Source organism: Oncorhynchus kisutch, linkage group LG26, assembly GCF_002021735.2.
Source record: "Oncorhynchus kisutch isolate 150728-3 linkage group LG26, Okis_V2, whole genome shotgun sequence".
Classification (NCBI taxonomy): Eukaryota; Metazoa; Chordata; class Actinopteri; order Salmoniformes; family Salmonidae; genus Oncorhynchus; species Oncorhynchus kisutch.
The window spans coordinates 35,481,532-35,503,650 of NC_034199.2; the positions used below are offsets into that span (position 1 = coordinate 35,481,532).

The 22,119-nt window shown below is 42.5% G+C and overlaps 1 protein-coding gene across 1 annotated transcript in view; it reads right to left on the reverse strand.

Annotated features, from left to right (window-relative positions):
- Positions 1-10,679: 10,679 nt before the first annotated feature.
- Positions 10,680-22,119, reverse strand: part of LOC109871008 (ras-related protein Ral-B-like) — a 41,711-nt gene continuing 30,271 nt past the window's right edge. Inside the window, exons 2-5 of the mRNA XM_020461751.2 lie at positions 14,018-14,234; positions 13,120-13,328; positions 12,719-12,896; positions 10,680-12,534 (exon numbers count right to left, since the gene is read on the reverse strand). Coding sequence (XP_020317340.1) covers positions 12,409-12,534; positions 12,719-12,896; positions 13,120-13,328; positions 14,018-14,131 — 627 coding nt within the window. The 5' untranslated portion in view covers positions 14,132-14,234 and the 3' untranslated portion in view covers positions 10,680-12,408. The remainder of the gene's footprint in view (positions 12,535-12,718; positions 12,897-13,119; positions 13,329-14,017; positions 14,235-22,119) is intronic.

The window sequence follows — 22,119 nt, forward strand, 5'->3', positions numbered from 1 at the left end:
TATATGAACCTGCAACCAGTCAAAATCTATTGAGCAGTCAGCACTGTTAATAAATAACAAGAACAATATCCAGGGCCATACAATTTGTCCATTGTACAGTGTACAGCCTACAATGCACTGTACTACATTATACAATACTAAAAGGGACAAAAATCAAAGGAGTAAACGTGATCAATGTGCTTCTTCTTGTCTTTGGGCTGGGTCAGGCCCGAGCACTTCGTCGACATCACAAGCAATATTGTCCCTCCTGAGGCAATGGGGGAAGAAGCCTCTTGTGTGCCGTATCCAGCCCTGACATGATTCCTCACCTATATCACCGCAGGCTAAAACCATGTCTTGCAGCAGATTTACTCTGGTGTAGGGTTGTCTATCATACACTTTCCATCTCCAAGAGGAGAAAAACTCCTCAATCGGATTCAGGAAAGGCGAGTATGGAGGGAGGTACAAGTTCATAAACTGCCCATTGATGTTAAACCATTTAGCTCTTGACCCTGCTGCTCTTGAACCTGCTGCTCAAATAAAATATATCTTAGATTGGCAATAATTCTTAGAAGGTGCTGGGTGTTATATGGCCCGGGTGGAACATGGTGATGTAGAACACCATGGTTGCTGATAGCAGCACAGATTGTGACATTGCCACCTCGTTGACCAGGGACTTCAACAATGGCCGGCTGTCCAATCATGTTTCGGCCTCTCCTTCTCCTCTTTGTTAGATTGAAGCCTGCTTCATTGACAAAGATGAACTCATGGGGTCTGTCCAAGGATTCCAAGTCAAATATGGTCTGTGTATAAATACAATATATTGAATGTAGGATTCTGTAGGTCGTACAGAGACAGTGCTATACTGTAGAGTTCAATTAGGCTTCTGATTCACATTGTATGTACTGTCATTCACATAGTATGTGTTAGTAGACAATCTGGATTACAGTAAATGTTTCTGAATGTACACTTACTTGCACATACAGAGCTCGCAGTTCTTTCACCCTTGTTTCATTCTTATCCTGTTACGATGGAGGACACGGTCAATTGTGGAAATGCTGAGACTGTCGATTCCCTGGAAGTTTGTGTTGTCTTGTATCACTCGTTCCTGGATTTCTCTGAGTCGTATTGCTTTATCTTGAAGGGCCATGCCAACTATAACAGCCTCTTGCTCCCGAGTGAATATAGCTGTCCTTCCACCTGCATGTGGCAGCCTTGCAATTCTACAAAAAGTAGTTGTGCAGTTACAAAACATATTCATGCAGTACAATACATACAGTGATTAACTTTACAAATGCCTATTGAAACAGCTGCATATAGTGTAGTACAGTAAATTTGCAATGACAAAAATACAGTAGTGTACTGTACCTGTTCTCTGAATGTCCTTACTATGGTGGACACAGAAAATTGGCTCAAATTGGGTTGCACTCTAAGTCCTGCTTCCCTCATTGTCAGTCCATGGACAAGAACATGGTCTATAACTGTTGCTCGAATTTCATCAGATATTTCCACTCTTTGTCTTCCTCTTCGTCGCATACACACTCATCCTCTCACATTGTTTTTTTCTATCCATTCTCAGACTTTCTCCTTCCCACCTTCAACAACCTGTTTGCTCTCTGAACTGGCTTATATTGGTTGTGTCGCATCATTTGAAACAGGTTAAATCAATTTTGAGTGGTTGTGTTCAATCAATGACATGTGTTCTCTATTTGTATTTGATTGTTGCCACTTGTGTTTACCAGTATGGATGACATGTGCATTAGAGTGCAGAATGTGTTATGAGAATGTGTTTAGAGTTTTGCTGAAAAGTCAAAGTGAGATCTGCAAATTGTGTTTTACCATGTGAAATGGTTTAAGGTATTGACAACAGACTGCATAATTAGCTAAATGAGTCCAGGCAACTGAGAACTTTGTTCAGCCAATGGGTTTTAGTGTTTTAGCAATTGAGAAAAACTGTAATGGTGTGACCGCCACCTTGTGGCCAACAACTATACTCCTCCCCAACATCCAATAGTAGGCCGATAGTGCGGTGCCCTAATGAAATGTCATTTTATGTCCATTATATTTATGTTTTGTTCCAGAGCAATTACACTGAGTCTGTTTCTCTTTCTGTGTAGTAAAAGGACTGAGGGTGCTTTATCACTGACCATTACTCATCCCCAACATTAGCTCAAATATAACGAGGGTTATAGAGGACGAGCCACTCTGTGGAATGATAAAAGGCTTTGGAGTGTGCTGATGACACTGCATTGGTCATTAGCCTTCCTCAGTTTGCCCTTTTCATACATTTCTAAATAAGTATGCTTTGAATTTAACATAACTCCTAATCTGTGTGCTTAAGAGGGGCATAAGAAAATGATGTATCAGATCTGAATGTCAGGGAGGGTAATAAGCCTAGAGCCACCTTAACTAATCAGCCACCAGACAAAATGAAAATGCATTCTCAGTCAACTTACTTGGTAAAATAGAGGTTAAATAAAATAAACATTAGTCTACTGGTAATACCAGCATTCACATTACCAGTGTGAATATTTATGTTACAAGTATTTGAAATGTGGATATGAATTACTTCTGGGAAATGTATTTTCACTCCAATGTATTTAGTTTTTTGTATTTTCAAAACACTGTAATTAGTATTTTCAAAATACCTTTCTATACGATTTTATCAAGATGTTCACATTTTGTGGCCTCCCTTTCACCCTACACTGGTATCAGCAGTCTGATCGCACTATGGAGTGATAAGAGCATCGGCTAAATGAACTATATATAAATGTAACATATTTTGATAAATACTTTGTTGGGGGAAAATGTACTTGATGCGATGTTGTTTCACCTAGCTAGTTTAAGATGAATGCACTAATTGTAAGTGGGAAACTCTTCTCTACGGGTTTTAACCGCCAAATCACAAAACTCCCCTTCTAACTCACCCAAGCTCCCTTCAATTGCTTTAATTGTAAGAGCATTTGCTAAATGACTCAAATGTGAATGTAAACATGCACAACTGCAAAGCATGCTGAGTATAATTCTAATGAGCTCTGCCCAGAAAACAAAGTAATAATACCCAGTGTATTTTGCAGTTCTTTTTCACATATAAATGTATATTTCGGTCATTTAGCAGACACGCTTATCCAGAGTGACTTGCTCAGCTAAGGTAGTTAAACAACATCACAGTCATAGCAAGTAAAACATTTTTGTAACTGTTACTGAGAATGGTGTTTCTGTTCGGAAAATCAAAATCAGAAAATACATGCTGACTGCAGGAATGTCCACCAGAGCTGTTGCCAGAGAATTGAATGTTAATTTCCCTACCATAACCTGCCTCCAACTTTATTTTGGAGAATTTGGCAGTACGTCCAACTGGCCTCACAACCGCAGACCATGTGTAACCACACCAGCTCAGGACCTTCACACCAGCTGGATTGTCTGAGACCAGCCAGCCGGACAGCTGATGAAACTGAGGAGCATTTCTGTCTGTAATAAAGCCCTTTTGTGTGGAAAAACTCATTCGGATTGGCTGGGCCTGGCTACCCAGTGGGTTGGCCTATGACCTCCCAGTCTCACCCATGGCTTTTTTTTTTTTTATTCTTTTTTTTTTATTATTATTATTATGTTTTCTTCTTGGGCCTCTATAACTATATCTATTGTTTTTATTTTTGTTGTTGTGTGATTTGGATTGATCCCCTCTACCACGGAACCCCACTAATCTACTGACGGAGCGCAGGAGGTGGCTAACAACAGACCTCCATCCTATGCTAGCTTGCTACCGATGCCCTGGCTAGCTGTCTAAATCACCAACCAACCTCTCCACTCACCGGACCCTTTTGATCACTCGACTAAGCATGCCTCTCCTTAATGTCAATATGTCTTGTCCATTTCTGTTCTGGTTAGTGTTTATTGGCTTATTTCACTGTAGAGCCTCTAGTCCTGCTCACTATACCTTATCCAACCTATTAGTTCCACCACCCACACATGCAATGACATCTCCTGGTTTCAACGATGTTTCTAGAGACAATATCTCTCTCTTCATCACTCAATACCTAGGTTTACCTCCACTGTATTCACATCCTACCATACATTTGTCTGTACATTATACCTTGATGCTATTTTATCGCCCCCAGAAACCTCCTTTTACTCTATGTTCCAGACGTTCTAGACGACCAATTCTCATAGCTTTTAGCCGTACCCTTATTCTACTCCTCCTATGTTCCTCTGGCGATGTAGAGGTGAATCCAGGCCCTGCAGTGCCTAGCTCCACTCCTATTCCCCAGGCGCTCTCTTTTGACGACTTCTGTAACCGTAATAGCCTTGGTTTCATGCATGTTAACATTAGAAGCCTCCTCCCTAAGTTTGTTCTATTCACTGCTTTAGCACACTCTGCCAACCCGGATGTTCTAGCTGTGTCTGAATCCTGGCTTAGGAAGACCACCAAAAACTCAGACATTTTAATTCCAAACTACAACATTTTCAGACAAGATAGAACTGCCAAAGGGGGCGGTGTTGCAATCTACTGCAAAGATAGCCTGCAGAGTTCTGTCCTACTATCCAGGTCTGTACCCAAACAATTTGAACTTCTACTTTTAAAACTCCACCTCTCTAAAAACAAGTCTCTCACCGTTGCCGCCTGCTATAGACCACCCTCTGCCCCCAGCTGTGCTCTGGACACCATATGTGAACTGATTGCCCCCCATCTATCTTCAGAGTTCGTGCTGCTAGGCGACCTAAACTGGAACATGCTTAACACCCCAGCCATCCTACAATCTAAACTTGATGCCCTCAATCTCACACAAATAATCAATGAACCTACCAGGTACCTCCCCAAAACCTTAAACACGGGCACCCTCATAGATATCATCCTAACCAACTTCCCCTCTAAATACACCTCTGCTGTCTTCAACCAAGATCTCAGCGATCACTGCCTCATTGCCTGCATCCGTAATGGGTCAGCGGTCAAACGACCTCCACTCATCACTGTAAAACGCTCCCTGAAACACTTCTGCGAGCAGGCCTTTCTAATCGACCTGGCCGGGGTATCCTGGAAGGATATTGATCTCATCCCGTCAGTAGAGGATGCCTGGATATTTTTTTTAAATGCCTTCCTAACCATCTTAAATAAACATGCCCCATTTAAGAAATGTAGAACCAGGAACAGATATAGCCCTTGGTTCTCCCCAGACCTGACTGCCCTTAACCAACACAAAAACATCCTATGGCGTTCTGCATTAGCATCGAACAGCCCCCGTGATATGCAGCTGTTCAGGGAAGCTAGAAATCATTATACACAGGCAGTTAGAAAAGCCAAGGCTAGCTTTTTCAAGCAGAAATTTGCTTCCTGCAACACTAACTCAAAAAAGTTCTGGGACACTGTAAAGTCCATGGAGAATAAGAACACCTCCTCCCAGCTGCCCACTGCACTGAAGATAGGAAACACTGTCACCACTGATAAATCCACCATAATTGAGAATTTCAATAAGCATTTTTCTACGGCTGGCCATGCTTTCCACCTGGCTACTCCTACCCCGGACAACAGCACTCTGCACCCCCAACAGCAACTCGCCCAAGCCTTCCCCATTTCTCCTTCTCCCAAATCCATTCAGCTGATGTTCTGAAAGAGCTGCAAAATCTGGACCCCTACAAATCAGCCGGGCTAGACAATCTGGACCCTTTCTTTCTAAAATTATCTGCCGAAATTGTTGCCACCCCTATTACTAGCCTGTTCAACCTCTCTTTCGTGTCGTCTGAGATTCCCAAAGATTGGAAAGCAGCTGTGGTCATCCCCCTCTTCAAAGGGGGGGACACTCTTGACCCAAACTGCTACAGACCTATATCTATCCTACCGTGCCTTTCTAAGGTCTTCGAAAGCCAAGTCAACAAACAGATTACCGACCATTTCGAATCTCACCATACCTTCTCTGCTATGCAATCCGGTTTCAGAGCTGGTCATGGGTGCACCTCAGCCACGCTCAAGGTCCTAAACGATATCTTAACCGCCATCGATAAGAAACATTACTGTGCAGCCGTATTCATTGATCTGGCCAAGGCTTTCGACTCTGTCAATCACCATATCCTCATCGGCAGACTCGACAGCCTTGGTTTCTCAAATGATTGCCTCGCCTGGTTCACCAACTACTTCTCTGATAGAGTTCAGTGTGTCAAATCGGAGGGTCTGCTGTCCGGACCTCTGGCAGTCTCTATGGGGGTGCCACAGGGTTCAATTCTTGGACCGACTCTCTTCTCTGTATACATCAATGAGGTCGCTCTTGCTGCTGGTGAGTCCCTGATCCACCTCTACGCAGACGACACCATTCTGTATACTTCCGGCCCTTCTTTGGACACTGTGTTAACAACCCTCCAGGCAAGCTTCAATGCCATACAACTCTCCTTCCGTGGCCTCCAATTGCTCTTAAATACAAGTAAAACTAAATGCATGCTCTTCAACCGATCGCTACCTGCACCTACCCGCCTGTCCAACATCACTACTCTGGACGGCTCTGACTTAGAATACGTGGACAATTACAAATACTTAGGTGTCTGGTTAGACTGTAAACTCTCCTTCCAGACCCATATCAAACATCTCCAATCCAAAGTTAAATCTAGAATTGGCTTCCTATTTCGCAACAAAGCATCCTTCACTCATGCTGCCAAACATACCCTTGTAAAACTGACCATCCTACCAATCCTCGACTTTGGCGATGTCATTTACAAAATAGCCTCCAATACCCTACTCAACAAATTGGATGCAGTCTATCACAGTGCAATCCGTTTTATCACCAAAGCCCCATATACTACCCACCATTGCGACCTGTACGCTCTCGTTGGCTGGCCCTCGCTTCATACTCGTCGCCAAACCCACTGGCTCCATGTCATCTACAAGACCCTGCTAGGTAAAGTCCCCCCTTATCTCAGCTCGCTGGTCACCATAGCATCTCCCACCTGTAGCACACGCTCCAGCAGGTATATCTCTCTAGTCACCCCCAAAACCAATTCTTTCTTTGGCCGCCTCTCCTTCCAGTTCTCTGCTGCCAATGACTGGAACGAACTACAAAAATCTCTGAAACTGGAAACACTTATCTCCCTCACTAGCTTTAAGCACCAACTGTCAGAGCAGCTCACAGATTACTGCACCTGTACATAGCCCACCTATAATTTAGCCCAAACAACTACCTCTTTCCCAACTGTATTTAATTTTTATTTATTTATTTATTTTGCTCCTTTGCACCCCATTATTTTTATTTCTACTTTGCACATTCTTCCATTGCAAAACTACCATTCCAGTATTTTACTTGCTATATTGTATTTACTTTGCCATCATGGCCTTTTTTGCCTTTACCTCCCTTCTCACCTCATTTGCTCACATTGTATATAGACTTGTTTATACTGCATTATTGACTGTATGTTTGTTTTTACTTCATGTGTAACTCTGTGTCGTTTTATCTGTCGAACTGCTTTGCTTTATCTTGGCCAGGTCGCAATTGTAAATGAGAACTTGTTCTCAACTTGCCTACCTGGTTAAATAAAGGTAAATAAATAAATAAATAAATGGCTGCGTCCCTGCCCAGTCATGTGAACTCAATAGATTAGGGCCTAATGAATGTATTTAATTTGGCTGATATCTTTATATGAACTGTAACTCAGAACACCTTCCTAATATTGAGTTGCACCACACTCCCCTTTTGCCCTCGGAACAGCCTCAATACATCGGGTCATGGACTCTACAAGGTGTCGAAAGCTTTCCGCAGGGATGCTGGCCCCATGTTGACTCCAATATTTCCCACAGTTGTGTCAAGTTGGCTGGATTTAATTTGGGTGGTGGGCCATTCTTGATACACACTGGAAACTGTTGAGCGTGAAAAACCCAGCAACGTTGCAGTTCTTGACACACTCAAACTGGTGCGCCTGGCACCTACTCTCATACCTGGTTCAAAGGCACTTGTCTTTTGTCTTACCCATTCGCCCTCTGAATAGCACACAAACACAATCCAAGTCTCAATTGTCTCAATGCTTAAAAATGGTAGTAGACATCAATAAAGATCATAGCTTTCACCTGGTGAAAATGGTAGTAGACATCAATAAAGATCATAGCTTTCACCTGGTGAAAAAGGTAGTAGACATCAATAAAGATCATAGCTTTCACCTGGTGAAAATGGTAGTAGACATCAATAAAGATCATAGCTTTCACCTGGTGAAAATGGTAGTAGACATCAATAAAGATCATAGCTTTCACCTGGTGAAAATGGTAGTAGACATCAATAAAGATCATAGCTTTCACCTGGTGAAAAAGGTAGTAGACATCAATAAAGATCATAGCTTTCACCTGGTGAAAATGGTAGTAGACATCAATAAAGATCATAGCTTTCACCTGGTGAAAATGGTAGTAGACATCAATAAAGATCATAGCTTTCACCTGGTGAAAATGGTAGTAGACATCAATAAAGATCATAGCTTTCACCTGGTGAAAAAGGTAGTAGACATCAATAAAGATCATAGCTTTCACCTGGTGAAAATGGTAGTAGACATCAATAAAGATCATAGCTTTCACCTGGTGAAAATGGTAGTAGACATCAATAAAGATCATAGCTTTCACCTGGTGAAAGCAAGTCTATTGCAAGTCTATGTCATGGAAAGAGCAGGTGTTCTTAATGTTTTGTATACTCATTGTGTATATAACCACCTCTTCCTCTCTTACTAACAATAAAACTGTGTACGTTGCAATTTTATTCTTATGATATGCTTAGGGAAATTACCAAAGTCTAGCTAAGAAGTTTTGGGGTTCAAAGTCCAGTATTTATTATGTTTGAAATTACGGATGTAGCTAGCAAAACTCGTGTTTTCAAACCAGCTAGCTAGCCCACGAGTTGTCACGCCGTCCGGTCACTTTTTGGAGTCCGCAATGTGAACGTGGAAGGCAAGAAGGAGCGCTATAACGCCTAGCCAGTTAAGCTTCTGGTGTTCAAAGTTTCATGGAAATATGCTCAGTTGTTACAATATTATCCACATGTTGTTACAATATTATCCACATGTGCATGGCTTACATATGAGGTTGAGAGGAAATATCCTTTTAGCAGATCATCCGAGCAGCCCAAGCACCCGCCATTTTCCCCAATCCTCTCCTCCTTCACATGTTCGAATATGCCCAAAACTAGAACGGAATTTTTCAGGGAGCGAGCGAACTAGCCGGCAAGAGAAAGAAAAAAGATCCACACGGTCCCGAAATATTGGTAAAATTGAGAAGATACCGTATCTGATTAAATGTTTGTTAAAACATCTCCCGAAATGAATGCACTTTTATTTACCAACATAATCATTCAAATGGATATCTATAAGCAAGCTAGACAGCCCATGCCATTCTAAAGCCAGCTAAATCCGAATAAAAATAATTATTGGTTAATGAAAAATTCACCTGAAAATCTTAACAATATAACCATCAAAATCTAGATAGCTAGCTTGATATTCCAAGCAAGTCTATTAATATAGAGCTGTAAGGCAGTGGCCTGCAGTCTTAGGGGTATTGAGCTGTCAAGCCAAGGGCCTTAATAACTCTTTCTGTAAACTCCTGGACAATATCTTAGTAACATCTGTATGCTTTATGAATGTAATGAAATAAGCAAGTATAAACCAACATAATAACATAAATGCTTAACGGCTACAATATTTTCAGCATTTAAAGATATTATTTAGTACTCTTGTATACTTTTTAGTCAGTAGTTCTGAAAGTAGCACTCACGAGACAAAAGTGGTCCCCGACAATTGCGGACTACGTCACATATGTGCAGAAATGTCCACCATGTCATTGGGCTCTCTGCTTTGTCCACTGAGCAGTTGGGCCCGCCCTACAGCTTCATTGGGTAACACTGGGAAGGCCTCTTGCTAGCAGTCACTCAAATGCGAGAGGCTGAAGCTCATTGGCTCAAGCTTGTTGGCTTCCCCGTGGGGGGAAATGTAGGGAAAACAGTCACTTTTAAACTAAGTATTCCATGGCTAATTGAGGCACAACAGTAATTATGCTCATAAATTAAGCAAGTATGAAATGAGGACACATTGACACATCCAGCCCAAAGTGGGAGGTTAAAAAATGACTTTCTTAGTCGCCAAAGTACCGGAGCATGCCAGGGCTCTCTGGCCCCCGTTCCTGGAGCGCTACCCTCCTGTAGGTTTTCAATCTAACCCCAGTTGTAACTAACCGGATTCAGTTTATCAACCAGCTAATTATTCAAATCAGGTTTGCTAGATTAGGGTTGGAGTGAAATCCTACAGGACTGCAGGTCTAAAGGAACAGGGTTGGAGTGAAATCCTACAGGACTGCAGGTCTAAAGGAACAGGGTTGGAGTGAAATCCTACAGGACTGCAGGTCTAAAGGAGCCCTGTTTTTTTGCACCATCATAACACGTGACATGTATCCATCTAAATAACAGCAAATGACTAGCTAAGGACACCGTCTGGTATTTTTGCTTCCCTGGTCCATAACAACATGATGCAAACCATTACTTTACTTACGCTAGGAGGGTAACTGTAGGCTACTGCACATGCATGCAATCAGAAACACAGTTGAGAGGTATATCAAGTACTGGAATACTAGTATGCTTTTCCAAATATACATTCCAAAAAGTACATCAAAAGGAAATATTGTCTACTCCCATTTGGTTGAATCAAATACATTTTACACACTATAGTGACAATTTTACTTTAAGAAGACCATGCCAATATTACTAAGAAAAAAGCATTTATTTGGCAACATTTTGAAGTCATTTTTTTGTTCAGAAGACAGTGAAAAACCTAGCAATAGTAGACTAGCTTTAAAACAACAGAAGAGGACACACATTTTTATAAAAGAGCAGAACAGTTAGGACAGTTGTTGGAAATATTACTTTACTGTTGTAGGGCAGAACAGAGTGACTGATCCAACAATAACAGTGAACAAACTGTGTCCCTCACCAGAGTGGCGTTCATTAGGGCACAATGTTTTTCAGCATCAACAAAAAAGTCCCTTCCTGTTTCAGTCAATTTTCTTCCATTTGGTGCCAAATAACATGACCCAGGTTTCATTCACACGGACACAAAGGAACCAGAAGTATCAACTGTTGTCTGATGCACATACATTCACTCAGTTAATTAACAAACATTATTTATATAGAGATTAGTTGGTAGGCGATATCATGTTATCCTTGTGTTGATGGCACAAACTGCTTTAGCATTCTCTAGCATGGGAACTCTGAACAGTTATTTTTTTAAGGTATTGGCAACAATGTAGTGCACTTTCTACAAAAAAAAGCATTTGAATAAAACCCAAAATAAGTACAAATATTAATAACCCAAAACTGAAGGTGACTGGCTGATAGTTATGGTGCCAACTCTTATGGTGCCAACTGACCCATATCGAAAGGACTAATCGATGTGGGGGCAGTTCCATTTTCAGTTCCTGTATTTACCAAGGAATGCCAGCAGGGGTCTCCAGAAACACTGCCTGTCCATTACCACAGGACCTCTGGTTAGTAAACTGTTACAAATTCACACTTCAACATCCATCCTACTTAGACCAGGGCCAGGAGTTTTTCCTGACAATGTAAACTGACTGGCCCTAATAATATCACATGTGCTTTGAATCCTAAGACGATGAGCCTTCTTGATTGACAATTGCTTTATCCTATTGTAGAGGAAACAATTACACGTTCAGTCCTAGTCCCTCTTACTAACTGGTAAATATTTCTTTTTTAAATCATTAACAAACTAAGCTTAGTCTGATGTCCATACCACAAACAGACATCAGTGAAAAGCATTGAATAGAGTTTCGCTACATTTCTGTCCTTGACTGAACCTATCCCCATTCACAGATCCATTCCCATTCTAGATTAAAATCACCATGCACGTTGTAGACTAAAATAAATGACATGACCATCTGTTGATCATAAAGGACAGACATATTGAGATAGACAGAACAAGATCCAAGCAGACTGAAGTTAGTGTTTGGGGCAGTTTGGTAATTGGTTTGTTGTTATCAGGGGAGAGGTCATGCATTGCAGTCCATGTCACAGAACAGTGGTCACCTTCCATTAAAAAAAATAAACGTCCAGAATATCTATCAAAGCTTAAGTTTTAGATGCAAAAACAGTGGTTGAGAATGTGGTAAACACCTGGGTTGGAAAAAAAATCCATTTCACTTCAACAAGTAAACTGAAATTCCAAATTCCAATTTTCTGTATTAAAAAGCAATGAGCAAAATTGCAATTGGAATATTAGTTAACTTCTGGAATTGACAGTTTAAATAGAACTGACCCCAAACCTGCTAAACAGCACTAAAAATATGGCCAGATTCAATACTAACAGACACATATTTCAACTCAACGTGAGGATGGATGCTCTGTGATTCTGGTCAAGTTGGTTCCTCCTCGTAACGATAGATTGTGGTGTTTTGTGTTGTAAAGGTCCATGTTGCGTTCAGAGTAAACAGCATCGCTCTTTGAAACTCTTCTTGTTCTTATTCTTGTGCTTCCCCTTGCCGTTTTTGTCCTTGTTTTCCGACATCTTCTTTCCCCGCACCTCCCGCATCAGGTCAAAGAATACCTTGAGAATGAAAAGGAACCATGTTACCACACACATTTACCTGAACAGACAATTACTCAAGTGATAGTCCACCACTATTTCTGAATTACTTGAGCACCTTGAAAATTACATATAGAAGAGAATTGTCTGCAATATGTAATTATAAACACGCCCACCCACCCATACACACAAACACACACAGTACCTTGTCGACGTTGGCTCGCGTCTTGGCTGATGTCTCCACATACTGCACCCCCCACTCCTCTGCCTTGGCTCGGGCCTCGTCTACAGACACCTGTCTGCGGTCCTCCAAGTCAGACTTGTTCCCCACCACCAACAGAGGAATCTTATCCTCTTCCGCTTTCACACGCAGGATCTGCTCTCTAAAAAACACACATTATAAAGACTTATTAGGATTGTAGATCCACAAACAAGCATTTAAGGTACACAGGTCCTAGATGCATGCACCCCCCACACACACACACACACACACATCACGGCTTGGGTCTTCTATCGTTACTGTCATCATTGTGACTCTCCAATCTGACTCACCGCCATATGACTGTCATCACTGCCATACATGCTAACTAATGAAGGATCACCAACCTGAACTCTGCTGTGGCTGTGAAAGACTCGTGTTCTGTGATGGAGAAGACGAGCAGGAAGCCCTCTCCACTCCTGAAGTAGTTGTCTCTGATAGCAGCATAGTCCTCCTGTCCAGCCGTGTCCAGGATATCGATCTGGACCTCCTCTCCATCCAGCACTACCTTCTTCCTGTAGCTGTCTGCCTTGGTGGGCTCGTAGTCCTCTACGAACTAGGAGGAGGAAACCACAGAACCGTCAGAATGTCTCCAACAGACAAGACTAAGTTAGGCAGATAGTATGTAGCTGTCTGCCTTGGTGGGCTCGTAGTCCTCTACGAACTAGGAGGAGGAAACCACAGAACCGTCAGAATGTCTCCAACAGACAAGACTAAGTTAGGCAGATAGTATGTAGCTGTCTGCCTTGGTGGGCTCGTAGTCCTCTACGAACTAGGTGGAGGAAACCACAGAACCGTCAGAATGTCTCCAACAGACAAGACTAAGTTAGGCAGATAGTATGTAGCTGTCTGCCTTGGTGGGCTCGTAGTCCTCTACGAACTAGGTGGAGGAAACCACAGAACCGTCAGAATGTCTCCAACAGACAAGACTAAGTTAGGCAGATAGTATGTAGCTGTCTGCCTTGGTGTCTCGTAGTCCTCCTCAAACTGGGCAGAGGACCAAGACGAACACCTCAACCACACAGTCATTGTGTCTCAGTACTTAACGGGAAACAGTTGAACTTTGGGTAATGTGAACTTTTATTTAATTCTTGTCAAGTTGGATAACAGGGTTCAACACAATGTAACAATGATGTATGATAGGCTAGCAAACATGGAATGCTCAGTTTGTGTGAGCATGAACCGTGTCAATACTGCTGTAGCTATGCAATGAGTTGAGCTAAGTGTGTGTGTGCATGTTCTCACCTCGTCGTACATGAACTGCAGTGTGAGTGCAGACTTGCCCACACCACCACTGCCTACCATGATGACCTTGTGCAGGGCCAGAGAACTCTGGGTCTTATTCTTACTGGCAGCCATCGCTGGTCTCTGTCTCACACACACACACCGTCACACACACACACACCGTCACACACACACACACACACACTGTCACTATGCCCAAAACACTCACTGACACCACCTGTGGACACAGAGGGCACAACAGGTAGACAGTGAGTAAAACACATACAAACAAGCAATACTGATATTACACACAGTACTACACACAAGGCCCAGTCAACAGTCTACAGAGCTTGGGCGGTATATTGTATATACCGTATACTGTGGTATCTGGAAAAAGACACAGGGTGGTTTTTAAATACCATCAAAACTATTTCTCTGGAGTTCTCCAATAAATGTCAATATTCGTAGCTACTTTTTAAGTTGATACCCGCAGTCAACTTGTGCAATACGTTAACAGAGAAAGTAGATTACGTTCTTCATTTCACCTGTCACATTATTTTACATTATGAAGCTCACCGTAGTTCTGCAGAACAGTTGGGCCAGTCACGTGTTTGTAAATAGCACAACAAGAGAAAGCGGAAGCCGGTGAGTCCATAACCTTCTATATCTATCGGCATGTCTCTGTTGTGCGGTGCACATGAGGTGATGAAGGTACACTTTTATGCAATTTCCTACTACATGTTTGCCATCAGATATATTATAATGGCTTTCTGCCAGATGTCAAATAGCTCTAGATGAGTTATATGTACAGTTGCCATTTTTTCCCTGTGCTTCCTACTAGTGTTTTATTCTCTGCCATTCTTCTCCCCTCTGCACATGCTGCTCTTCCTTCAGAAAAGCTGGCATCACAACTTTGTTAATTTGCGCAATTTCTCTCATTCACTTTCGTTTGTAAATGTCCACACTATCCGAAAATGACATTCGGTAGCTACTGGCTTGTATAACTTTATCAACTGTATTTGCCTGTCTTTGCCATTTAGTTTATTTTCGCTTTTGCTCGTTAGCATTTGTGATTTCGCTATTAGTTTGTTCTAATTGTGTTAGCATTCTGGTAATCTAGGCCCAATGGGCATTTCTTGCCTTTTTAGCACCCCCTTGTATGCTATGCTGGTAATACTGTAAATCCCGGGATGAAAGACAGTATGATGATATGAAAATCTTTATGATGATATGAAGCCATCATGCCTACTCCTGTTGGGTGTCATTTTTAAATAGGATAAATCCCTCTTAAGGACAGCCTAACTCATAGAAAACCTCAGAAAGATACAGCCACCTTCAGGGCAGGGCAATAGCTTTGCATATACAGAACACTGTGCAGTTACTGTCAGGTTACTTTTAGTGCCAAGAGACATTATGTCAAAGTAGTTCAGTGGGTGAAATTATAATATGCTCTGGCCAACTGATATCCCTTGACAAGGCTGTTTAATAACATATCATCTGCCATATATTTGAACCATCATGGCCTTTGAGCTTCAGTGAGAACAGTTTCAGAAGTTTCAAACTGAGAACAGTTTCAGCAGTGTCAAACTGGGAGTTATCAATAGAAAGAGTCATGGAAATAGTCATCTCCAAATGTTTCAACAACTACCCTCATACAGAGTCATACCCTCATACAGCATCATAGCCCCACCCCCCCAACAACACATTGTCTCAGCTCCCCCGCCCTCCTCCCCCAGCAAGGGCATCATGTGGGTAGGCAACAACAACAAAAAATATCTTTTTTAAATCCAATCACGATTTAAAATGCAATGGCTGTTTACTGTAATGGCTGACTTTATTACCATGTGGAGCATTGCTGCCAGCCTGTGCCCCTTTTAGAGGGCAGAGACAGTTCCATTTGATTTACTGGTCAGTGGTTTAGGCAATGTTCCAATTGCCTTGAATTTGATGTCAGCATTTGAACTTGGCCTAGTAAACCTTGTTGTAATCTGATAGCCAGGGGTTAATTTAATAGGGAAGTGGGGAGCCCTCCTTTTTGGTGACCATTCAAAACCAAACGCTGTTTTGTTTGCTATTAGCTGTGAGCCTAATTGTTATTTTAATTTATTCACCCAACGGGCTACTGCAATTTTGGTTTCATCTAAGCCTATTGGTATGAAAATATACTGAACAACTTGATATTTAGAACATTTCCCCAAAATACATGTCTTGTTTTTGGCTTCAAAGACAATAACAATTTTAGGCTATAACAAATGATGATGATAATTGAGAATGCAAATAATGAATGATTACCTAACTTTTTTAACTTCTTGCTGTAGGCCTACATCATCATCCCTACATGTACAGTGGCAAGATAAGTATGTGAACCCTTTGGAATGACCTGGATTTGCATACAGCCCCAACAGATCCACAGATGATGCAATCTCTATTGCATTCCAAATGGTCCTTTCCCACCTTGACAAAAGGAACACCTATGTGCGAATGCTATTCATTGACTAAAGCTCAGCGTTCCACACCATAGTGCCCTCAAAGCTCATCAATAAGTTAAGGACCCTGGGACTAAACACCTCCCTCTGCAACTGGATCCTGGACTTCCTGAGGGGCCGCCCCCATGGCAACTGCTTGGCCGCAAGGCACTACAGAGGGTAGTGCGTACGGCCCAGTACATCACTGGGGCCAAGCTTCTTGCCATCCTAGACTCCAGCCACCCTAGTCATAGACTGTTCTCTCTGCTACCTCACGGCAAGTGGTACCGGAGCGCCAAGTCTAGGTCCAAGAGGCTTCTAAACAGCTTCTACCCCAAGCCATAAGACTCCTTCCTCCCAGTCAGTCCTGACCTCAACCCCATTGAGATGCTGTGGCATGACCTCAAGAGAGCAGTTCACACCAGACATCCCAAGAATATCGATGAACTGAAACTCAAATGAGTTTTGTAAAGAGGAATGGTCCACAATTCCTCCTGGCCGTTGTGAAGGTCTGATCCGCAACTACAGAAAACATTTGGTTGAGGTTATGGTTGCCAAAGGAGGGTCAACCAGTTATAAATCCAAGGTTTCACATACTTTTCCCACCCTGCACTGTGAATGTTTACACGGTGTGTTCAATTTAAGACATGAAAACGTATCATCGTTTGTGTGTTATTAGTTTAAGCAGACTGTGTTTGTCTATTGTTGTGACCTAGATGAAGACCAGATTTTATGACTAAGTTATGCAGAATTCAAGGTATTTCAAAGGGTTCAAGGACTTTTTCTTGCCACTGTATTATACCTGCCTGCCTTTGGTATAATGCATTTCCACCTCTTAGTCTCGCTTGTCCATCTTCCTGAATTAAAACAGATTAATCTTGCTGGCAAAACGTCATTAAACATAATTTAGCTTTAGTGTGGATGTAGGGCTGGTTTTTGTATATAGTGAGCACACAGATACTGTGTAGGCAACACAATAATATCAGAAAGAGACAAGCTGCCTCTGCGTTGGCTACTATGTTGCAATATGAATATTCTCAGAGCAGTCTTGTTGATACAAATGTTTCAATATTCTCTGAGCCGCCTTGTTCCGTTATACAATGTTTCAATATTCTCAGAATGTTTCCCTTTTCTAGTGAATAATGCAGACAGGAAAATACAAAAATGAACTGGGTGCACACATTATAATGAGTCTCTGAGTCACATTATAATGAAGTCTCTTCCCACCAACCATTTTGGTGGGAAGCGTACGAGACATTTACACTGTCATAGTAGACTGTGTGCACCGTTCCACAAGGGTGACTTCATATAGCAGGGGGTCTGCAACTTACAATTGATCCTACAATTTCTAAAGATATGTGTCCAGTCAGGATTTTCATATGAAGCATTGTAGGCTACTCAACTGTGCCCAGAAAATGTCTAATTGCCCACAAACTGAATAGCCTAATTCTTGCTGGGAACTAAACAGAGACACTGTCCATTCAGCCACACCCCACGGAGCTCCACTATGCCTACCTGTACCGAGGAGCTGTCCATTCAGCCACACCCCACGGAGCTCCACTATGCCTACCTGTACCGAGGCGCTGTCCATTCAGCCACACCCCACGGAGCTCCACTATGTCTACCTGTACCGAGGCGCTGTCCATTCAGCCACACCCCACGGAGCTCCACTATGCCTACCTGTACCGAGGCGCTGTCCATTCAGCCACACCCCACGGAGCTCCACTATGCCTACCTGTACCGAGGCGCTGTCCATTCAGCCACACCCCACGGAGCTCCACTATGCCTACCTGTACCGAGGCGCTGTCCATTCAGCCACACCCCACGGAGCTCCACTATGCCTACCTGTACCGAGGCGCTGTCCATTCAGCCACACCCCACGGAGCTCCACTATGCCTACCTGTACCGAGGCGCTGTCCATTCAGCGGTGCTGAATCACGGGTGTGGCCTTAATGTGTAGATTTGTCTTCATTCCTTGGTCGAGTTTGTTTGTCTTGTCGCTGTCAATTGTAGGCCTTAGTCATTCCTTTTGATGTATGCCTTATTTCAATGCATGTGTAGGATTTACCTGGCATAGCCGTTTTATGCTCTGGTTACTTTTACATTGACGTCGGTATTTGAAGTCAGCCTTGATAGCGAGTATTATGCATCTATTTCATGTTGCACTGTATGCACTGTTCCACAAGTAGGCTAAATTAGTCAATGTAGCCTATGTATAATGAGGTTGAGTAGTACATTGTACACACCATTCCACAGACCTTTAAACCTAATATACTGTAAACCTAATACTGCTGTGATACTGTCTGGGGGACATTTTTTGGTTGTGTTTTTGCTGTTCTCCAAATAGCATTTTAGAGCAAAACAAACACAGCACCCCCACCCCAAACTAGTTCCTGCAGCTATGTACAGAGTCACTGTAATGAGGATAAATTGGATCTGGAAAATTAACTGCGTCCTGTAACATACTGTAACAACTCCCTTCACACTGTGAAGGCTTTGTCAAGGAAGGGACCAAGCCCTGTCCTTCCTGCTTCTGTGTAGCATAGCCTACTGACACACATCTTTCTCTCTCCTCTCTACCCCTCCCTCCCTCCCTCCAGGCATGGCCACAACCAAGCTTAGCTGGTTACCATGACAACCTCCACCCTGCCCCAGTACAGGTAATGTCTTGTTGACACATGCACATAACATAAATGGTTGTCGCATCTGTCGACCGACTGTGGGATGCAAGACTAATGAGGAACTTTGTTCCAGTACACTGATTTTGTCACTGATCATTTCAAGGGGACATTTAGCCCATTGACTTGTCATAGACTTGCCCCAAACTGGCAGAACTTTTTCCGTTTAGAGGGGTGGCGACTTCACTAGTCTCATTAGTACATTTTCTAACACATCTTCCCAAAGAATTTAATCGAACATCTGACACAATTATGCAAAACATTTTGTTCTGGGTATATAGGTAAACACATGAACTGTAACTGCTGTAAAATTGATGCCCGGTTTACATTGTGACGCATTTCATCATCACAAATTCTACTGAACGGACAAGTGTGGTGTTTGTAAAGCAAGATGGAGGTGAACCCATCTACCGTCAGAGATCGCTTTTATTTTGGGAGATTGCAAAATATGACCTTTTTATTCAAGACATGATATATATAATAGATCGTTTCAGGTGATAATAAAACATGTTTTGTTAATTTTTCCTCAACTTTTTTCTCTAACTTTACAGCAAGTCAAGCTAGCTTGCACTGCAGAGCAGCTAGCTACCTAAAAGCTAGCCTAGGTTGAAGATACCACTGTAGCTAACGACCTATATCTAATAATTATCATCAAAAACAAACATCACAGCCTCCTGAGTGGCGCAGAGGTCTAAGGCACTGCATCGCAGTGCTTGAAGCGTCCCTACAGCCCTGGGATCAATCCCAGGCTGTGTCGCATCCAGCCATGACCGGGAGACCCATGAGGCAGCGCACAATTGGCCCAGTGTCGTCCAGGTTAGGGGAAGGTTTGGCCGGCCTGGATGTCCTTGTCCCATCGCGCTCGAGCGACTCCTTGTGGCGGGCCGGGCACCTGCAAGCTAACTTTGGTCGCCAGTTGCATGGTGTTTCCTCTGACACATTGGTACGGCTGGCTTCCGGGTTAAGCGAGCAGTGTGTCAAGAAGCAGCGCAGCTTGGCAGGGTCGTGATTCGGAGGACGCATGGTTCTCAACCTTAGCCTCTCCCGAGTCCGTACAGGAGTTACAACGATGGGACAAGACTACCAATTGGATATTAGGGAGAAAAAAAAGTGAGGCAACAGTCATAATATAAGTGGCTTAGCAGCCAAAGTGTATTATTTAATACTACTATTAATATAGTACTCACTTGTAGCAATGGGTAATTATTAACAAGTTGCAAGCTATCCCATTAAAACTTCTTAGGGCTGCAATCCCGTTAACGGGATCAATATGACAATAGCCAGTGAAAGTGCAGGGCGACAAATTCAAAACAACAGAAATCTCATAATTAAATTCCTCAACATACATGTGTTTTATATCGTTTTAAAGGTAATCTTGTTGTTAATCAGTGTCCGAAAACAAATCTCAGTATACATTGGCGTGTTACGTTCACTAGTTCCAAAAACATCCGGTGATATTGCAGAGAGCCACATCACTTTACAGAAACACTCATTATAAATGTTGATAAATACAATTGTTAGACATGGAAATATAGATATACCTCTCCTTAATGCAACCGCTGTGTCAGATTTCAAAAAAACTTTACAGAAAAAGCAAACCATGCAATAATCTGAGAAAAAAAATATATATCCGCCATGTTGGAGTCAACAGAAATCAGAAATAACATTATAAATATTCCCTTACCTTTGATGATCTTCATCAGAATGCACTCCCAAGAATCCTTCTTTGATAATGTCCATTATTTATGTCCAAGTAGCTACTTTTGTTAGCACGTTTAGTACACAAATCCAAACGCTCGTGCAGGTCCAGCCGAACGTAGGATGAAAACTTCAAAAAGTTATATGACAGGTCGAAGAAACTTGTCAAACTAAGTATGGAATCAATCTTTAGGATGTTGTTATCATAAATCTTCAATAACGTTCCAACCGGAGAATTCCATTGTCTGTAGAAATGCCATGGAACGCAGGTCGCTATCATGTGAAATGCGCATGACCAGGACCTGGCTCTCTGCCAGACCACTGACTCAAAGAGCTCTCATCCGGCCCCACAATACAGTAGAAGCCTCATTCAAGTTTCTAAAGACGGTCGACATCTAGTGGAAGCCTTAGGAAGTGCAACATAACCAATATCCCACTGTGTATTCAATAGGGGCTGGATTGAAAATCGACCAACCTCAGATTTCCCACTTCCTGTTTGGATTTCTTCTCCGGTTTTTGCCTGCCATGTGAGTTCTGTTATACTCACAGACATCATTCAAACAGTTTTAGAAACTTCAGAGTGTTTTCTATCCAATACTAATAGTAATATGCATATATTAGCAACTGGGACTGAGGAGCAGGCCATTTACTCTGGGCACCTTTCATCCAAGCTACTCAATACTGCCCCTGCAGCCATAAGAAGTTAAGCCTTCACCGAAAACCACATTTAAATCTTCTTCTGTGGTTTGGTAACTTCCTGTTCTTCGACAGACTCTGGCTGGACTGAAGACAACATAAAGTTATTTTTTGTTGTTGAAATATATGGAGTCCGTCTCGCAACGGATCCTTCAAATGCAAGGGGGCATTGCAATTCCACTCGATTGTGGACGTCCCCAATTGAAATGCATGACATCCGGCGCAACGTAATTGAGTGCTTATGGGTAATGTGGAGGCTTGACATGACACTTTGCTACTTCAGCTTGGTTTCTGAGTAAAGGCTCACACACATCGCACCGAATGTGGATCTAGCGTTCTTCTGCCGATTGTTCAGCACTCTGTGTTTAGGGACCACCCGCTGCAGACTTGTTGGCTGACTGCCAAACATGATTCCACATGTAAAATCGGTGTCCACTCGGTTCGCAAATTACGTTCAGAGGTGCTAAGTACTCTTGGCCAGCAAATGCTATCGGTGTGTCTGAGCCCTAAAGACAGACATTTCCATTCAAAAACTGAGCACACTACCAGCACATGACAGACAGACAGAAGAAAAGAACAACAGGAA